Raw genomic sequence first — 21,270 nt, forward strand, 5'->3', positions numbered from 1 at the left:
TTCTGCCTGCACCGCATCCATATCCCTCCATTCCGTATTGCAGAACACCACTGGTTACAGACCAGCAGCCAGAAAAAACAACCTTCCACCACTATCTTGTATTGCTAAGCCAGTTCTGAATCCAAACTACCAAGTCAACATAGGCAGCAAAACATCCTTCAGGATAATTCTCAACACCATTGCCCCACAGGGAAGCAGTCTCAGCCCCTTTCTAAACTTCCAAAACACCAATGACTGTGCAGCTAAATTCTGCTCTAATTCCATGTACAGGTTTGCAAATGACACCTCTGTTTTCAGTTGGAGCAAGATGGAGAGCAGGAAAGAGTCCGAGAGTTGAGTAACATGGTGTCAAGATTACAACCTCTCCCTCAATGTCAACATGATGAAGGAGCTAGTTACTGACTTCAGGAAACTAGAAAGTGTACTCTGTCCCAGTCAGCATCAATGGTGTTGAAGTAGAGAGATGGTCGAGACCTTCAATTTCATAGGTGTAAATGTCACCAACTATCTGTTTAGGACCAACCACACTGAAGCTACTGCTAAGAAAGTACACCAACCTCTCTACTTCCTCAGAAGACTAAAGTAGTTCAGCATCCCTCCAATGACTCTTATCAACTTCTCTAGATATGCCGAAGAAAGCATCCTATCCGGATGTATCACAACTGGATTTGGCAACAGCTCAGTCCAAGATTACATGAATAGATTACAGAGAATTGCCAATGTAGCCCAGTCCATCACGCAAACCAGCCTCCCCCCATCTAACCATACTGTCTTGGAAAAGTAGCCAACACCCGCACCCCAGTCATTCCTTCTTCACCCGTCTCCTGTCAGGCAGAAGATACAAAAGCTTGAAAGCACATACCAACTGATTCTAGTACAGCTTCCACCTCGCTGTCATCTGCCTACTGAACAGTCCTCTCATAGACTAAGGATTTAGTCCCGATCTCCATATAACCATATAACAACTACAGCATGGAAACAGGCCTGTCCGGCCCTACCAGTCCACGCCGACCATTCTCCCTGACCTAGTCTCATCTACCTGCACTCAGACCATAACCCTCTAATCCCCTCCTATCCATATACCTATCCAATTTACTCTTAAATAATAAAATCGAGCCAGCCTCCACCACTTCCACCGGAAGCCCATTCCATACAGCCACCACCCTCTGAGTAAAGAAGTTCCCCCTCATGTTACCCCTAAAGCCAACACATACATCACTGTTCGCTAAATGCTAGACACTCTCTTATACAATTTAAAATATTACATAGACTACATTATTCAAAAGCTAAATTACATAGTATTTTTCCAAATATATCTGCCATTTGTGACAAATGTCAGCAATTGGAAGCTAACTTAACGCACATATTCACAAACTGTGAAAAAATCACTAAATTCTGGACAGAAATATTTAAAATAATTTCGAATGTTGTTAATATGAAGCTGATCCCTGACTCAAACTTAATAATACTGGGAATATTAGAAACAGATCAATTAATAACAATGAATCAAAGAATTTTTATTGATTATAGTTTAATAATTGGGAAAAAATTAATATTGAAATTCTGGAAAGGTCCTACATCCCCCACAATTAAAATGTGGATTACAGGAATGTCGGAGACACTTCATCTGGAAAGATTGAGACTTGTACTAATGGACAGGTTGAATCTTTTCAGAGGAATATGGTCTCCATTTATTGCATATTTAAAGGGTCAAAATGGCTTGGTGCGAGGACCTGACTGTGGCCTGAATAATGGAATGGAGGAAGAATTATGTATAATAAATCATGGATATATCTCCAATGATAGATAACTTTTTTAATACTCCATTCATTTCTCCAATTTGGATTTCTTATTTTTATTTTATTTTTCTCTATCTTTCCCTCTCTGGGAAAAAAAGTATAGAAATATATAAGACATAATTGTTAATATTAATAATATTACGAATGTATGTGATAAGTATATTTTATTAATATGTGCTTATGTTTAATAAAAATATTTATCAAAAAAAAAAAAAAAAAATCGAGCCAGCCTCCACCACTTCCACCGGAAGCCCATTCCATACAGCCACCACCCTCTGAGTAAAGAAGTTCCCCCTCATGTTACCCCTAAACCTTTGTCCCTCAATTCTGAAGCTATGTCCCCTTGTTGGAATCTTCCCCACTCTCAAAGGGAAAAGCCTACCCACGTCAACTCTGTCCGTCCCTCTCAAAATTTTAAAAACCTCTATCAAGTCCCCCCTCAACCTTCTACGCTCCAAAGAATAAAGACCCAACCCACCTACCACCCAACCCATCTCCCCACCTACTTCATTGTGGCCCTTGCATTTTTCTTTAATATGCACTTTCTCTGTAACTGTAACATTATAACGCTGTAACACTACATTCTGCATTCAGGTATTTTTCTTCATAACTATCTTGTGGCGGCTCCCAAGGGTCGGGCCATACCACTACCGACCCCTCGGCACGGGAATGGACCGGTCCAGGGGAGCGGCCCTTTGCTACGGATATAAAGGACGAGGTTTTGGGCGCAAAGTTATTCCAGCAGACTTGACCGGTCTGATAACTGTAATAAAACCAAACCTCCCGAAATACCCGGCTCCTCGCCTTTATTTCGGGCCTCTTTCGACACGCCACAATCTTAACATTTTTAGGCACGTAACTACTTTATTCATAATCTGACATCAGCAAAATGGAAATTTCAATTTGTGAGCAGACCACATACCTCTACATCAGCCAGCAACTTCATTTTGATCATATCGTATTCCTCTGCATCTTGCACCCGCACCTGCTGAAGTTGATCCTCATACTCTTCCACCTTCTCCATTCTGACCACAAGATACTCGATCTGAGAAAATAACATTAAAAAAACACATGTTGACTCGGATCAAATAGTTTCCAAAATAAGCATATTCTTTGCCCAACTTATTATCTACTTTATGGACTGTTGATTGAAACAGAGCACCCCCTCACCCCCATGTTCTCCAAGTTCAACTTGTAACTTTCATTTACCCTGACATGATGTCTTTCATCTATTAATTTCAAATTTATTTATCAATAGAATTATATGTTATTACTAGATCGTGGACCCGTTGGGTCCAAACCTCTCCTGCATTGATGCAGCAACCCCTCCTCCCCTATCCCCTTGACCCCGTCCCCCACCCCTCCTCCCCCTCCCTCCCTTCCCCCTCTCCCCATCCCCCAGTCCCCCTCCCCTCAACCCCCCTCCCCATCGCCCCTTCCCCCCCTCTCTCTACCCCCTCCTCCCGCTCCACCCCTCCCCTCCCGCCCCCCCACGGCCCAACCGTGGAGCCGTTGCCGGGCAGGGAGTGCCCCCGTGGCCGTGTGCCAGCAAGGGGGGAGAGGGAAAAAGCAGTGACGTTGGCCCCGTTTCTCCTGCGGAGCCAAAGCATCTCCTGCAGCTCGGCTGCAATCTGCGACGGGGAACGGTGGTGACGGTATGGATCCGTTGCCGGTTGGGGAGCGTCTCCCGGGGCCGTGGGTGGACAAGAGTGGACAGGGAGAAGGCACTGACCTCGGCCCCATTTCTCCTGCTGCGATCGGCGGGGACAGCCATCTTGTTGGACCCTCTGCCACAGCCTCTGCGGCGCGCTGCAGCATGGGAGGAAGGTCAGGCGCGGGTGGGGCAGACCGGGACGTGCGCCAGTCCTCCCGCTGATCCTCCGGGGGAGGGGGGGACGCATTTATTAAAATTTATAAGGTAAATTGTTTTTAAAAAGTAACAAAAGTGGGTTTATTCACACCACAGGGGAATGGTGAGTAGGGTGGGCCTAAAATTACACATAAACACAAACAAACCAAGAGTTTTAGTAGTATATAGATGTCAGATACTAGCTTCATAGTATTTTTAAGTGTTTAAATCTATTTGAATCAAACTTGAGTTCGAGCATGTGCCATAGTTGTTACAGAAAGTAACACAAAATTAAACTAACCCAATTGTAAGCTGTTTTGCATTCTCCTTGATTTAGTTCAAAACTTCTTAAAAGTAAAGCAGAAATGAGCACATATAATCTTTCTTCAAACAGCATTTTAAAGAAATTAACTAAAGTCTTCTTTTGTTTTTGGTGGACTCCCGTTCACCAGGTCCTCCCCAGCTAACCAGACAATTTTTAGTCTGGGAACATTCACTCTCTACTAGTTTAAACACTTGCTTGCAATGTTTGATCTTTTTAAAGGCTGATGCAGAAGCAATAGCGTAGTTTGAGCTAGAAATTAGCAAGTCACACTGAAAACATTGCCTCACAAATCCACATCAAATGAACATAAAAAATGTCAAACCAAAAAGCCAATGTACTTCGCTGATTAGCTGCACAGAGAGCATAAGGTAGATCAACTAATAATTTATATTCTGTTCCTATTATGTTAACTATACTTCCAAAAATTGTGATATTCTTGATAACGATAGACATTAAAAATATTCACCTCTTTGTCTCTTCGCATCTGCATTTTCTTTTCCCATTGCAATAGATTGCTTTTCATTAGTTCGTGGCGTTCCACATGAAAGGCTTTCTGTTAAATAGAGAAATAGAAATGGATAAATAACTGACCCACAAACTAGATCTGTATGATCCTGGTATATCAAGTCATTTGCTAAAATCCGTTTTTTTTGTTACTCTGTCAGTTATCAGAGCTGCTAAACAAACAAGATGTGCACACAGAAGAGGGAACAAAAGGCAGTAAATGGAAAATAATGAATCTTCTTTGTAAAAGAAACAAGCAAGAAAATAATGAGGTTGAATTCTATAAAAATAGAACAGAATAGAACCAGAAGTATGGCAAAACAACACCAGAGCCATTTATCAAAACCGCTGTGGAACTGGGAGATAGTGTGCTGATTTTCCTATCATTGCATCTGGAATTTCACATCACAAAGGTTAACAATAAAAGTATTTAGATCACAATAGGCAAGCATTCGCCATTTCTGCGTTGCATTGCAATTTGCAGCAAATTTTAACCTGAGCACAGGTTGGTCTGTATAATTTACTTTTGACAGGTTTGGATTTCCTAAGCCATCACTATGTGAATTTGTTTACTCATGCTCAGAAACAGTAAGCAATTCACCAACACAAATAAGTCAGTGTGGAACCTGCTTCAGGATCCCTGCCAGTCCTTAGAAGGTAGCATAGAAATCAGATGGTCTCAGGGCCCAGCAGTTACAAAAAGCACAAATGTCCCTATTCAATAAAGAGGCAAAATAGGAAAATAAGAACTGTAATGGTAGCAAAAATGTGTAATTGGAAAAATTTTGAAATCCATTATTTAGCAGGATTAATACTTGCAAAATGGCAATACAATCAAGTGGAGTTAAAATGGTTATGTGAAAGCAAAATTATGCTAAGCGAATTCATTAGGCTTCTCGGACAATGTAATGAGAAGGGCAGATGTAAGGAAACCAGTTGATGTAGTGTGTTTGAACTTCCAGAAATATTCCAAAAATGAACTCATGGAAATTTACTTCACAAACACTTACTGTATTGATGTGCATCTGTGTGTCTGTTGGGTGGAGAGAATGGATGGACCAAAACAAAGCTGGATTAATAAACCCTTCTGGTGAAGTGTCATAGGGTCAATCTGGGGCCTCAGCTATTTTCGATCGATAACAATGTCTAAGATGAAGGAATCGAATTTACTGCAACCCAAATCGTTCACAATAAGGTGGTAAGGAAGCAGGATGTTGTGAAAGTACAAGAATAACAGATAGGTTAAGCATGTGGGCAACAAAAAAAGCCAGATCTATAACCTGGGTAAGGTTTTTGATGAGAAATAGTAAAACAGGATGTTTAAATGGAGAGAGAATACAGAACACTGTGTTGTACGAGGATTTGTATATCTTATATTTGAAATGTAAAGTTAGTATGCAGATACTGGAATCTAATAGTATGACAACACTGACATTAATTTGTTGATTGAAAAGGATGGGCCTAAAATCAGCAATAGCACATTGGATTTCAGAAAACTGAGAGGTGATCTTGTTCAGAGATCTCAGATCCTGAGGGGCTTGACAAAGTAGATGTCGAGATATTGCCTGCTTTGGGAAAATTTAGAACCAGTCGCAGCATAAATCACTAATTTAAAATAGAAACGAGGAAGAATTTCCCCAAAGGGTTATGCATTTTTGGAACTATCCACCCCACATAACCATGACAGTCGAATTACAGAACATAAGTCCAAGACACATAGTCTTTTGGTTTATACAAAGGCTGTGGGAAAACAGGCAAGAAAATGGAACCAAGGGGAATATCTGGTTTGTGTGATTAGCCAGGCGTGGAGGGTGATACAGCATAGAAACAGGTCCTTCGGCCCAACGTACCCACATTGACCAACATGTCCCATCTACACTAGTCCCACCTGCCTGCGTTGGGCCCATATCCCTCCAAACCTGTCCTAACCATGTACGTTTAATTTTTTCTTAAATGTTGTTATAGTCCCTGCCTCAATTAACTCCTCCAGCAGCTTGTGCCATACACCCACCACCCTTTATGTGAAAAGGTTACCCCTTAGATAATCCTTCCCTCCCATCCTTTGGGCAAGAGACTCTGTGCATCTAACTGATCTATTCCTCTCATGATTTTTTACACCTCTATAAGATCACCCCTTATCCTCCTGCACTCCAAGGAATAGAGTCCCAGCCTGCTCAATCTCTCCCTATAGCTCAGATCCTCGAGTCCTAGCAACATCCCTGGAAATCTTCTGTACCCTTTCCAATTTGACATCTTTCCTGCAACATGGTGCCCAGATCTGAACACAATACTCTAAATAATTCTTCACCAATGACTTGCACAACTGCAACATGACCTCCCAACATCTATACTCGAAACTCTGACTGATGAAGACTAATGTGCTAAAAGCCTTTTTGACCACCCTATCTGTGACGCCACCTTCAAGGAACTGTGTATCTGCACTCCTAGATCCCTCTGCTCTACAGCACTTCTCAGAGCCCTCCTATTCATTGTGTAAAACACACGGTTTACATTCAGTGAATAATTTTAACTGTGGGGTTGATATGATACCCTCCACTAATTTCATCAGTCCTTAACATACAATGGACAAACTACATTTTCAGTAACACCTGCACTACAGCGACCAACAAAGCTATGCATAAACAAACCACACTACTGGTTTCCCTTCTACAATTATCAACATTTAATGCAATCTGTCTTTTATCAGAGGTTGAATAGTGTTTATGTATCAGTGCTTGAACATTCATTCCCTGACATTCTTTGCACAATCTTAAAATGCTCTGAAGTTTGTTAACATGCCATTATAATTAATGGCAGAAAAGGCTTAGCTTATTTTCCTGCAGAACCAGTTTCTGCAGGTAAATAAGCTTACTAAGCTTTTTTTTGTCATTACCAATCTAAATGCCTTACCTTAATAATCTGTCACTTCTTGAAGCACCTCTTAATTTAATAAATTCAAGATCATAACATGAGATATACCATCTGTTGCAAAACTATAACTGGTCTTTCATACTTGTAATGACTTTAGATTTCAACTTAGACTATGGTGCATGTGAAATTCATCACCTCTATCTCCTTCATTTCCATTCTATACGACTTGGATAAGGTCTTTATTTGTTGTTCCATACGTTCCAACATCAGGTCAATGTCTTCAGCTAATTTCTTGAGATCTTTTACGTAACGATCATCACTTAACTTTAGCTCCTGCATGGAGAACATAATTAAAATTAAAACCTGCACAACCTTCAATCCTGCTACTCGATTTTTTGGAAGTTGCCCAAAGCAAATACAGCTGTACAAACAGCATGCTGATATCAGAAAACAATGACCATAAAATTGTGCTCAACAGGAACATGGCCGACAGAAATCATGACTGATGAGTTCATTGTAGACTCTGACGGTACTGGGTTAGGAAACCGAAGTGTGCTGACAATGAGGTAAAGGTGTCGTTGGGAACAGAGTCCCTTTGCTAATTTAAAGATGTCAGAGAAAAGCTATTATTCATAGCAACGTTCCCATAAATACGCTGATATGTCACAAAGTTTAAACAATATACAGGCCCCACTTGGGTTTTCACACATACCATATTCGGGCGGTACAGTGATGCAGCGGTAGAGTTGCTGCCTTACAACACAAGAGACCTGGGTTCAATCCTGACTACGGGTGCTGTCTGGACATTCTCTCTGTGGCCATGTGAGCTTTTCTCCAGGTGCTCCGGTTTCTTCCACATTCCAAAGACGAACGGGTTTGTAGGTTGACACAAAATGCTGGAGTAACTCAGCAGGACAGGCAGCATCTCTGGAGAGAAGGAATGCATGACGTTTCGAAACCCTTCTTCAGACAATTATCTTCTGTAAATTGTCCCTAGGGTGTAGGATAGAACTAGCGTACAGGGGATCGATGGTCGGCGATGACTCAGTGGGCTAAAGGGCCTGTTTCCATGCTGTATCACTAAAACTAAACAAACTAAAACTTCTGCTCAGGATTGAGGATGACTCACTTTGACTTTGGTTTCGTGGGTCTGAGATAGCTAATGAAGCTTTTGTGGAAAGACTTACTCCACTTTGTGGAAAGGTGTCCTGCAGTGCAGGAGGCAAGCAGTTTCTGAGGAGGTAAGCTCCTTCCCTACTTAAAAAGGTAGTCTGCCCAAAAGATGCATTCCAAATAGCAACAAATAAAAATGGGTACAGTTAAACTACTTACCACTAAATACTCACCCAACTTTCTAATGCATAAACAATTTACCTTCTGTAAAGTAGTAATAAGCTTGTTCTTTCCTTCAATTAATTGGGCACACTGCTGTTGCTGTTTGACGAGAATGTCACGCAAATCCTGTGGGATCTTCAGAGCTTTTGCTGATACCCATTTTTTTGTGATGGCCTCAAACGTTTCCTCACTCATGATGGCTTCATTTTCCAGCTTTGCAGTCCTTCAGAAAGCAAAAATTAAGTTTAAAAATCCAGCATTTTGCAAACAAAAAGTAGCCCATGGAAAGGTAAGAAATTTCTCACCCCCATCATCATGCACATCATACACATGCACGCCCACATTTTTTTGGTGAACATCATAATTCTAGCTAATTTGCTTGTGTACAGATCTTTGACAAAGAATCAACTATTAATCTGTATCTCTTGGGTGTCAGCATGCCATCTAAATTAATGAAAGATCCAATTCTCAAGCCCCAATCCATGTTAGGTTTACTTCATTTAAAAAAAACTATTCAAAAGCACAACCAGGAACAGGACTCCCCTGGCAGACCCATTGTTTCTGCCTTCTCCTGTCCCACCAAAATCTTCTCCAAAAAATTCAATTCTATCTTGTGCCCCCCCCCCCCCGCCCCTGCAAGTCCCTTCTGATTTACTCAGACACCTCACATATTCTTCAACGCTTCCTATAACTATAAATTCCTAGGCCTCCATTGCTTCACCTTAACCATAGTGTCCAGTCCCTTTACACCTCCATTCCGTACCAGGACTGACTCAAAGGGTTGAATGGCCTCCTCCTGCACTTATTTTTTATGTTTCTATGTTTGATTATCCAGATTGTATTAGTGTTACCTCTTGTGAAATGGACACAACTGGAAAATGTTCAAAATTGTTGGGTAGTTGCCAGTGTTTTAACCTTACTGGAACATCTTCACCAGAAGTACAGCTGGTTCTGGAGTGCACGTCTTCAGTACTACAGCTTGATGATGCACTTAGTCAAATGCTGCCTTGATGTTTTCTTAATCATTCAGCACAGAAACATGCCCTTCAGCCCAACTGGTCCATGACAACCAAGATGCCCCATCTAAGCTAGCCCCATTTTCCTGCATTTGGCTCGCATCTATCTAAATCTCCCCTTTATTATATCCAGTACTCTCAGCTATGTCTTAGCATCATCTGCCATGAATCAAATTGGCTACTATACTGGTAGAAGAGGCCAATCTGAATAATCTCTGGCTGCAAGGCTGCACCGTCCCATTTTTGGAGATGGGAATGTTCTTGGCAAATCTCCTTCTAGCCATCGTTTAATTATCAACATTCGCAAGCATACTTGGTAAGACTGCAGAACTTTGACCAGAACCATTGGTTAAGAGATCACTTGACTCTGTCCACTGCACTGTTGTTTTTTTGCTGCTTAGAACACATGTAATCCTGCGTTACAGCTTCACTCAGTAAGGAGCTCATCATTTTAATTTAGGTATGCTTGTTACTATTGATGACACTATCTTCTGCACTTATTAAATGAGGCCGAATTCCTGACTTGACAGTAATAGCAGAGTGAGGGATAAAAATCCCTCAGGTTACAGGCTATGACAGAGAACATTTCTGTAAAAGGATGTCACTCGTACGCAGAGTCTTTTACTAAATAAGTTTATTAATAACACTACACACATTATGCCCTAGCTGTCCGTGGTCATCACTGGCACTAGAGAGCGAGCTGGAGGTGGGGAAGCTACAGTTATACAAGAGACCATGGGGAGTGGTTAGTAGTGGTGAGGTCACTATGTTAAAGGAACATGCACTGATCTACATCCTTCCTCTTGGAAACAAAAGCGACCACGGCTCATACGCTAGACTTAAACTATAAGCAGGGAGCAGATAGAATGCAGCACCACACAGACTACTCGTACCCACCGTACCGGACAGGCGGCCTGACCACTCGCCCAGAGCGGGTGCGCAACCCCCCATCCCCTTCGGCCGAAGGAAGAGCAGGGACGGGTGCGGGTACCGAGGCAGGGGAACCAGGGGAAGGAGGAGAACCGGGCGGCGATACCCGCAAACGCGCAGGCGAAGGAGGGGAAGGGGGCTGGGGCGAGCCGGGCACAGACAGTCGAGACGGCGCAGGTTGGGGCACGCGAGGATGGACGGGAGCAGGAGGCACATCAGGCACCGGTGACTGGACGGGAGGTGAATACGGGACCGCGGGAGGCGGTGCAGGCTCGTTGACCAGCATCAGGTGCTGTCGGGTACGACGGTACACGGTGCCCTCGTAATTAACCAGGTACGACCGTGGAGAGTCAGCATTGCCGACGACCACGGCCAGCCGGTTGTGACCCGAGGCGGACTCCATCCGGACAACCTGGCCAGCGAACAGAGGGGGAAGGGGACGGGACGATTTGTCAAAGGAGCGTTTCTGAATCACTTGCTTTTCGATGATGCGCTCCTTGACAGCTGCCGGGCTGCGAGCCGTTGGTTTCAGGGATTGCTGGGAGACGGGGATGGGGGGTCTAGTGGTGCGGGACATGAGGCGCTGGGCCGGGGAGCCGAGCGCGGGGTCCCGGGTGATGTTGCGGAGGTTGAGGAGGGCAAGGTACAAGTCAGAACTGGTAAACCGACAACGTTCCATCAGTTCCTTCGCGCTGCGGACAGCGCGCTCTGCAAGTCCATTGCTTTGCGGGTACTCGGGGCTGCTCGTGATGTGGCGAAAGTTCCACAGGGTGGCGAAAGCGGCAAACTCCGCGCTGGTAAACTGGCTCCCGTTGTCGGACTGGAGGGATGCCGGGGAACCAAAGGTAGAGAAGTGGCGGCGAAGCTTCCCGATGACGGCAGCAGACGTGAGGGACGGCAGCAGGTCCACCTCGAACCAGCTGGAGTAGGAGTCCACCAGGACCAGGTAGTGTTTGCCACGCCACTCGAAAATGTCGGCGGCAACAGCCATCCACGGCAACTCGGGAGCCGGCTGCTGCAGGAGAGGCTGGCGCTGCTGATGAGGTAGTAGGCGGTTGCAGGCAGCGCAGGCGGAGACCCTGTCCCGGATGTCCCGAACCATGCCAGGCCAGTAAAATTGTGCTTGGGCCTGGGATAAAGTGGCCTCCACCCCGGGGTGTCCGTTGTGGGCAGTCTTGAAGTAGTGATCTCGCAGCGCGGCCGGCACCACGACCTTGTGACCCTTCACCACCACGCCCGCGTGCAGCACCAGTTCATCCCGAACCAGGAAGTAGGGCACGGCACCAGCCGGCAGGGAAGACCGTCGGTCAGGCCAGCCACGGCGGATGACGCTCTCAAGCTGTTGCAGGGCAGGATCAGCGGCAGTGTGTGTGACCAGGGACTGCATCTGCCAAGATGGAACGATGTTGACGTTCAACACCATCAGGTCAGCCGATTCGTACGGATGGCGGGAAATGGAAGGTAGTGGGGCACGGGACAAAGTGTCTGCCACGAACATCTCCTTGCCCTTGCGGTACACGATATCGAAGGTAAAGCGCTGAAGCTGCAGCATCATCCGCTGCAAACGGGACGAGGCTGCGTGGATGGGCTTGTTCAGAATAGAGACCAGCGGTTGGTGGTCAGTTTCGATGGTGAAGGTGTTGCCCAGAACGTAGTCTTTGAATTTGGAGCACGCGAACACCACGGCAAGGAGCTCTTTTTCAATCTGCGCGTATCGCTGTTCAGCAGGGGTCATTGTGCGAGAGGCATAGGAGACGGGCAGCTGCCGGTCGTCATAGAGCTGCAGGCAGGCAGCACCAAGGCCGAACCGAGATGCATCGCAGGTGAGGACGATTGGCCTGTTCAGGTCGAAAAACTGCAAAGTGGGGGTCCGTGCGAGTCTGGACTTCAGGGCCACGAAGGCCGACTGGTGGTGCGGGAGCCAGGCCCAGGCATATTCCTTCTTGGTCAGCTCCCTCAGGGGGGCACTCAGTTCGCTGAGGTCGGGTATGAACTTGCCTAAGTAGTTGACCATGCCCAGAAAGCGCTGCAGGCCGGGCACGTCAGTGGGAGCGGGCATATCGGTGATCGCCGCCGTCTTCTCGGGGTCTGGCTTCAGGCCCCCCGCCGTGAAAACATGGCCAACGTAGGTGACTTCCTCAACGCGGAATCGACACTTCCGTTGATTGAGTTTGAGATTGATCTCACGAGCCCTGTCCAGGACTTGGCGGAGGTGTCGGTCGTGCTCGGCGACGTCCCTCCCGTACACCAGGATGTCATCCACAATGATGGCGCACGGCAACCCGGCAAACAGCTGTTCCATTGTACGCTGGAAAACCTCGCTTGCTGAGTTGATCCCAAAAGGCATGCGGAGGAAACGGAACCTGCCAAAAGGTGTGCTGAAGGTGGTCAGGAAGGAGGAACGTGCATCCAAAGGGATCTGCCAAAAGGAGCTCTTGGCATCTAGGACCGAGAAAACTGTGGCTGGACCGACCTGTGCCGCGACGTCCTCCACCGTCCGCATGGGGTAGTGCGGGCGTTTGATAGCCAGGTTCAGGTCTTTCGGGTTGATGCAGATCCTGATCTCGCTTGCATCCTTCTTGGCAGCGACCACCATGGTGGAGACCCACTGGGTGGGGGCACTCACCTCCTTGAGGATGCCCATGTCCACCATGCCACGTAGTGTGGACTCCACGCGGCCCTTCATGGCAAAAGACACACGGTGGGCCGGTCTAACCACCGGGTTGACCCCCGGGTCAACAACGATCTTGTAGGCACAGGGCAGCTTCCCCAGGACGTCATCAAATCGGTCGGGATACTCGATCAGGGGGTCCATGGGGGCCTCCACCAGGTGGATGTCGCGGTGGAATGAAACCAAGCCAAAGTCCTGGCATGCACGGGCGCCCAGCAGGGTGACGTTGTCAGATGCTAGCAGGAGGAACGTGAGGGGCCGAGAGGTCTTCAGAACAGTACAGATAACCGTTGCCTTCCCCACGGCAACCAGAACACCTCCCCCATAGGCATGAAGGCGGGAGTCGTCAGGAGTAACCCTCTCCCCCGAGCTTATCTGCTCGAAGAGGCCAACAGACATAACATTTGCAAAAGCACCAGTATCGACCTTGGCAGGGAAGGAGTGTCCATTGACAGTAACATGCACGGAAGGATCCGTTATCAACGCAGGTGCACCCAAAAGCGAAAACACTGTATCTGGATCGGGGAGTTCCTCGTGTTGGTGCTGGGAACCGGTTGCGCTATCACTGTTCGCAAGGTTGTTTAGACTCCTTCTAGGAGCAGGGACAGGTCTCCCACGAGAACGACAGGCTGCAGAAAAGTGGTTCATTTTCCCGCAGGAATTACAGGTTTTGCCCTGCGCTGGGCAAACGTTGAACTGGTGTGACGAGAAGTTGCAGTTTGGGCATCGGCGAGGGGTGACCGTAGTGGGCGCGGAGGGGTCGACCCTGACCGGCGGGGCATTTAGCCGCCGGCGTCCGGTGAAATTTATGTCATGGGACGCCGGCCGAGATACTGAGGCAACAGCAGAAGCCATGCGTGCAGCATGCACGGCGTCCTTTAGCGACAGGTCAGGCTTCATCAGGAGCTCGTCACGTAGCTTGCAGTTTAGGAGACCGTTGACCAGGACGTCCCTGATCATCTCGTCGGGTGTGATCTTTTCAAGGCGGCACCTCCGAGCCATATGCCTCAAAGAAGCAATGAAGGTGTCAACGTGCTCCCCAGGAGCCTGACGACGCGTGAAAAAGTTAAAACGCTCGATAATGTTATTGGTGGGTATATCACACAGGGCAGTGAACTTGGCCATGAGACATACCGGGTCGTCGCGGTCCTCCGGAGGGACGAAATCGAACGAAGCATATCGTTCCATTGCCTCCGGACCAGCCAGGTTGAGGAGCAGGTGAGCTCGTACTGCAGCAGTTGCATCAGGATGGGCAATCGCGATATAGTGTTCGTAGTCCCGCTGGAAGACCGTCCAGCGGTGCACTATGTCCCCATCGAAAACGAGCGTGTCCGGACGACGACACGAGGAAGCCATAGCAAAGTGGAAGGAGGGGACACAATTGGGAGAAACAAATAATAAAATAAAAACCGGTAAACAGGAGACGCAAGTCTACCGATCTGACACCATGTAAAAGGATGTCACTCGTACGCAGAGTCTTTTACTAAATAAGTTTATTAATAACACTACACACATTATGCCCTAGCTGTCCGTGGTCATCACTGGCACTAGAGAGCGAGCTGGAGGTGGGGAAGCTACAGTTATACAAGAGACCATGGGGAGTGGTTAGTAGTGGTGAGGTCACTATGTTAAAGGAACATGCACTGATCTACAATTTCTAACTGCCATTTCTAGTTTTGAGCTGCCAGAATTGTTCTAACTCATCCCATTTAGCACAGTTGTTGCGTCACACATTATGACAGATGGTACCCTCTGTATGGGTGATGGACTACACAAACTCACTAAAAATGCCATTTCACAGCGAGCCTATCTTCACATTTATTCATTCAATGTTATAAGTTACTATCCAGGAATATTTCAGAAGGAAACCAATTTTTTTTAAAATTAAAACACTGTCGATTTGAGGTATTCATGCCAGTGTTTATGCTCGCCGAAAATGCAAATTAGTGAGATTGTAAATCCAGACTGGGTTAAAATCAAAACAGGTGAAATTCATATTGGAGCCTGTAAACTTTCTCCTTTGGGCACAGTTGGTATAGCACACTCACCTCTGACTCAGTGCTTCTCTCTCTAGATTTCTCCTGTACATCTCCCTGGAGTCTTCAGCAACTTGCACGTTTGTGACCAATGATATCCCATCTCTTCTAAGCTTCAACAATCTCTAAAAGTGCAAAAACACTCAAAGATTTCAATTTAATGCATCTCGTGTTCTCCCTTGTTAGTTGAGAAAAACATCTTTCATTTTCAGTAGCTGTTTGAATTAAATTTCCAGAGACAATGAATAAACAGCAGATAACACATCATTCAAACCAAATGCTCTGTGGAACATTTGTTCATGCGTCTTCTTCCACCTACCATCAGGATATCCTTGATCCCTCACATACTTAAGTAACCTCTTGACGATATCCATGCTTTTCATTTGGTGCAAGATAAAGTCCAATTAGAGATAGTTCAATGGTCTCCAATGAAGTAGATAGGTCAGAACTGCACACTAACTGATGAAAGGACCGTTTAGTTGCCTCTCACAGCTGGGAAAAAACTATCCCTGAATCTGGAGGTATGCGTTTTCAAACTTCTGTACCTCTTGCCTGACGGGGAAAGGGAGAAGAGGGAGTGGCCAGGATGCGACTGGTCCTTGATAATGCTGGTGAGCCTGCCGAGGCAATGTGAAGTATAGATGGAGTCAAAGGAAGGGAAGTTGGTTTGCATCATCTGGCCTACATCCACAGCTCTTATATTTCTTGCGGTATTGGACGGAGCTGTTTCCAAACCAGGCAGTGGCATATCTGAAAAGGTTGGTGAGGGTTGTCGGGGACATGCCGTACCTGCTAAGCCTTTTGAGGAAGTAGAGGCTTTGGTGCTCTTTTTTGGCCACAGCTTTGATGTGGCTAGTGCAGGACAAATTGCCGGTGATACTTTTTCCATAGAAACAAGTTGCTGGGGAAACTTATTCCTAAGAAACAAGTTGCTGGTGATATTTATTCCAACATTCTCGGTTCATCTGACATCCTTATCATTCACCTGGTATCAAAATAGATCCACTTTTGCTGCATTCTTCCCTTATGCCATATCACACCCATGAAGGGGAAAGTATATAGCTAATGGCAGGATACTTAACAGCATTGATGCACAGAATGATCTTGGGGTCAAAGACAATGGCTCGCTGAAAATAGCAACACAAGTGGATAGTGTGGTAAAGGTGTTGTATGGTACTCATGCCTTCATCAGTCGGGGCTTTCCGTAAGAGTCAGGCATCTTTAGAAACCTTGATTCAACCACTTTAGGAGTATTGTGTGAATCTGGTTGCCCCATTATAGGAAGCTTTGGAGAGGGTGCAGAAAAGGTTTACAAGGATGCTGCCTACATTAGAGGATATTAACTAAAGGAGAGGTTGGACAAACTTATATTCTCTGGAACGGAGGCTGAGGAGAATCCCAATATATATATTAATGATTTGGATGAGGGAATTAGAAGTAACACTAGCAAGTTTGCAGATGACACAAAGCTGGGTGGCAGTGCGAACTGCGAAGAGGTTGTTAGGAAGTTGCAGGGTGACCTGGACAGGTTGAGTGAGTGGGCAGATGCATGGCAGATGCAGTATAATGTAGATAAATGTGAGGTTATCCACTTTGGTGCCAAAAACAAGGAGGCAGATTATTATCTCAATGGTGTTAGGTTAGGTAAGGGGGAAGTGCAGCGAGACCTGGGTGTCCTTGTACACCAGTCACTGAAAGTTGGCATGCTGGTACAGCAGGCAGTGAAGAAAGCTAATGGCATGTTGGGCTTCATAACGAGAGGATTTCAGTGTAGGAGTAAAGAGGTTCTTCTACAGTTGTATAGAGCTGAGGTGAGACCGCATCTGGAGTATTGTGAACAGTTTTGGTCTCCTAATTTGAGGAAGGACATCCTTGTAATTGAGGCAGTGCAGCGTAGGTTCACAAGATTGATCCCTGGGATGGCAGGACTGTCATATGAGGAAAGATTGAAAAGACCAGGCCTGTATTCACTGGAGTTTAGAAGGATGAGAGGGGATCTTATAGAGACATATAAAATTATAAAAGGACTGGACAAGCTAGATGCAGGAAAAATGTTCCCAATGTTGGGGGAGTCCAGAACCAGGGGCCACAGTCTTGGAATAAAGGGGAGGCCATTTAAAACTGAGGTGAGAAGGAACTTTTTCACCCAGAGTTGTGAATTTGTGGAATTCTCTGCCACAGAGGGCAGTGGATGCCAAATCACTGGATGAATTTAAGAGAGAGTTAGATAGAGCTCTAGGGGCTAGTGGAATCAAGGGATATGGGGAGAAGGCAGGCACGGGTTAGTGATTGTGGATGATCAGCCATGATCACAATGAATGGCGGTGCTAGCTCGAATGGCCAAAATGGCCTGCTCCTGCACCCATTTTCTGTTTCTAACAGACGTTTACAAAATTTTGGGAGGCACAGATAGGGCAGTAAATCAGATTTTTTTTCCCCAGAATGGAAATGTCAAATGCTAGAGGGCATAGCTTTACGGTCAGAGGGGGTAAATTTAAAGGAGATGTGTGGGTTAAGTTTTTGTTTTACAGAGACTGGTGGGTGCCTGGAACATGCTGCTAGATGTGGTACAAGAACAGCTATGATGGTAGTAGCATTTAAGAGCCTTTTAGATAAGCACATGAACATGCAGGGAATGGAGGGATATAGATCACCATTCAGCCAAAATGTTTTTGTTTAACTTGGCATCATGTTCGGCACTGACATAGAAAGTACTATGTTTTAAGACTGTTTTTCCTTGTGCATTGAATTGTAATGTATATCTACTCTGTGTCCCATTCCCTTGCCACAAAACCCTCCCCAATTGGCAACCCTAATCACAAGGAAGTTAAACCTATTGTTGTACAGGGATAAATTCCATCTTTCCCCAAAACTGTCCCAGTGATCAGGAATTTGAGATCTCCTTCCTAGACCACTTCCTTCAACATCACATTCACCCGACCCTCCTTTCAATTTCTATGCTCAACAGCATCCAACACTAAATAATCAAGGGATTATAATTTTTGAGGTCCTGATAATTAATCTACTACCCAAGTGGTCTCTAAATTCATGTTGCAGAACTTCATAACTTTTTTTAATCATGTTAGTATTACCAAAATGAACCACTACCTTTAGTTGCTTACTCAGTTTCTTTAAACTGCTCTGTGATCATTCTGTGACATCCTTAATCCCTACACAATGGAGACAACACACCATCCTGGATTCATTTCTGTGGCTATTTCCCTCACTTGATGTTTTTATTGTCACATGTACCGAGAGGTACAGTGAAAAAAATGTTTTTGCATGCTATCCAGGCAAATCATCAGGTAGTGCAAAAAAAAAAGTAAACAGAGTGCAGCATATCATGTTACAGCTACAGAGAAAGTGCAGATACAAACAAAGTGCCATGGTTGGAAGATTGGGATTTCTTCACTGGCATTCGAGAAGTCCATTCAAGATGCTGATACCAGTGGGGAAGTAGTTGCTCTTGATTCTGGTTGGGTGAGCTTTCAGTGTTTGTATCTTCTGCCTGACATGAGAGGAGAAGACGAGAGAATGACGGGGCTGTTAATGGTCCTTGATTATGTTGGCTGTTTTCCCAAAGCAGCAAGAAGTGAGTTGGTAGAAGAGTGAGAAAGAAAGTGACAGCTGGTTTGTGCAATGTCCTTGCGTTCACAACTCGCAGCAATTTCTTGCAGTACTGGGCAGAGCAGATGCCATCCCAAGCTATGTGCATCCCAATGGGATGCTTTCTATGGTGCATCCGTGGAAATTGATGAGACATTTGAGACATGACAGATTTCCTTAGCCTTTTGATGTATTTTGAGGCATTGAGGTAAAGGCTTGGTTAGTCCAAGACAAATCATTGGAGATATTTATGCCTCGGAACATGAAGCTTTGACCATCTCCACTTCAGCACCATAGATGCAGACTAGAGCATGTACTCCATCCTACTACCTGAAGTTGATGACCTGCTCCTTCATCTCGCTGACATTAAGACAGATGTTGTTGTCTTGACACCGTGTTTGCAAGCTCTCTATCTCCTTGCATTCCATCTTGTTATTGGTTTAGATCCAGCCCACTAAGTGGTGCCATCTGCAAACTTGCAAATGGACAGTGCAGAGTTTGGCCACACAATCGGTGCCGAAAATTATTGCGATGTTCTATCATCGATCCTTATTGATTGCAGCCTATCAGTGCAGTCCCTAAACAACTACTCAGACTTCATCTTAGCTTCCTCCATCTGAAATCCGTTTTTGTATATTATGTTGCTTGATCAAATTTGATGCATTTTATTATTCCAATTGGTAGCAGCACAAGTTAGTGAAGCTGGAGCAAAATGATGTTGTTCCATTGCTGATACACAAGACATTTAAACACTTTAGACTTTTTATTGTGAGGAGCATGATGATAGTAAACTATGTTTCAAACAAAATATGGCAATAAATGCCATTTAAAAATGCAACTTGTTGGAAGAAACAGGCTGATGATTAAGAGATAAGAAGAGAGAACATATCGGACCAATATTATGCCATTCATCCACTTAAGCTGATCCTAAACAAAATTTGCCTGCATTATGCATCACAACTTGTCCCATCAATTACCTTTGGCAAAATCTACATGATCGGTTATTTCAAACTCCTCTTAATTGGAATAGAAGCAAGTTAACCCAAACCTATAGGATGTTCAAGAAATATGTTAAAGAGCTAACCTGGTGCGTGTCCACAACCTGTTTGCAGCTTTTACTAAGCTTCTCTGCGTCATCACCTTCTTCCACAACTTCAGTTTCGCCTCTTGCTTCCCTGGAACATATATATTCATCACCTACCCCATAGAACGTTTTAGTTCAACAGAAGATAAATCAAAAGGGGGGAGGAGGAAGGAGAGACAAGTGACAGGGAAGGCAGAGGGCTAAGGAACAAAGACTGAGGAGGTGATAAGGTAAACTAAGGGGGAAAAGTGGGAAATGGGAGATACTGGAAGGGGGGGGGAGGCATTTTTGTCAAAATGGAAAAGGGTAAATACAAGGATTAAGAGTGGAGGGCAAAGCGAGTGAGACAAAGTAAAGGTGTCAGGAAAAGACATTGAGAGGGATACAGCAGGGAGAGAAGAGCGACGAGGAAGTGTGCAGTTACAGGGAAGTGTTTGGAGGTGAGAAATTGGGGAGCGATGTGTTTAAAAGGGGGAGATTTTAGGCAGGGAGTTTTGGGGTGAATGTGAGAGATGAGAGAGTACAAGGGTTGCAGGGGAAGCTTGGGTTGGGGGAGAGTTTGGGTTGGGGGAGTTTGGGTTGGGGGAGAGTTTGGGTTGGGGGAGAGTTTGGGTAGTTGGTGGAGAGTTTGGGTAGTTGGTGGAGAGTTTAGTGGGGAAGTTTGCGAGTGAATTCGAGAGCGGGGAGTGCAAGGCAAGGGTTGAAGGATGGCGGCTCTCACCGTCGCTTCTCCTCCAGCCGCTGGGCGATCCGGATTCGACGAGCAGCGATCCTCTCCTCGGGGTCTTCAGAGTTTATAGTCGGGGCGGGCCGAGGCTCGGCCTTGGAAGTGGCCTTGGGAGTGGCCATGGTGGGGTATGATGTGGGGCCTGGCTGTGCCGGGGTATGATGTGGGGCCGAGGTGGGGACGGGTCGAGTGTCCGCCTGTCCGCCCGCGGTCGCTGCGAGTGTCCGGTTGCCCAGAGACGACGGCGGCACAATGCGGGTGACGTAGCGCCCTGCACCCGGCCCCGGAATCAGCATCCGGGTGGGGCAAAAGGAAGACAGGGCGGGTGGGGCAAACGGGAGAGGCAGAAGGAAAAGGGCAAAAGATTGCAGACGGAAAAAGCAACGAATGCTGTAAAAGTATTGGCGAAATAGTTGAAACGGGTGAAAAGTTGGGCACGCGCGGTAGAAATGACGAGAGAATAGTAGAAGCAGTTTTAGAAAGAGACAAAGTGCTGGAGTAAGTCAGGGGAGGGGGG

The 21,270-nt window shown here is 45.8% G+C and overlaps 1 protein-coding gene across 1 annotated transcript in view; it reads right to left on the reverse strand.

The window, feature by feature from the left end:
* Positions 1-21,075, reverse strand: part of drc1 (dynein regulatory complex subunit 1 homolog (Chlamydomonas)) — a 51,180-nt gene extending 30,105 nt beyond the window's left edge. The window contains exons 1-7 of the mRNA XM_078399350.1: positions 20,748-21,075; positions 20,027-20,117; positions 15,349-15,461; positions 8,723-8,906; positions 7,544-7,681; positions 4,440-4,526; positions 2,722-2,844 (exon numbers count right to left, since the gene is read on the reverse strand). Of these exons, the coding sequence (XP_078255476.1) occupies positions 2,722-2,844; positions 4,440-4,526; positions 7,544-7,681; positions 8,723-8,906; positions 15,349-15,461; positions 20,027-20,117; positions 20,748-21,049 (1,038 nt within the window). The 5' untranslated portion in view covers positions 21,050-21,075. The remainder of the gene's footprint in view (positions 1-2,721; positions 2,845-4,439; positions 4,527-7,543; positions 7,682-8,722; positions 8,907-15,348; positions 15,462-20,026; positions 20,118-20,747) is intronic.
* Positions 21,076-21,270: the final 195 nt, after the last annotated feature.

This window comes from Rhinoraja longicauda, chromosome 5, assembly GCF_053455715.1.
Source record: "Rhinoraja longicauda isolate Sanriku21f chromosome 5, sRhiLon1.1, whole genome shotgun sequence".
NCBI classification, from domain to species: Eukaryota; Metazoa; Chordata; class Chondrichthyes; order Rajiformes; family Arhynchobatidae; genus Rhinoraja; species Rhinoraja longicauda.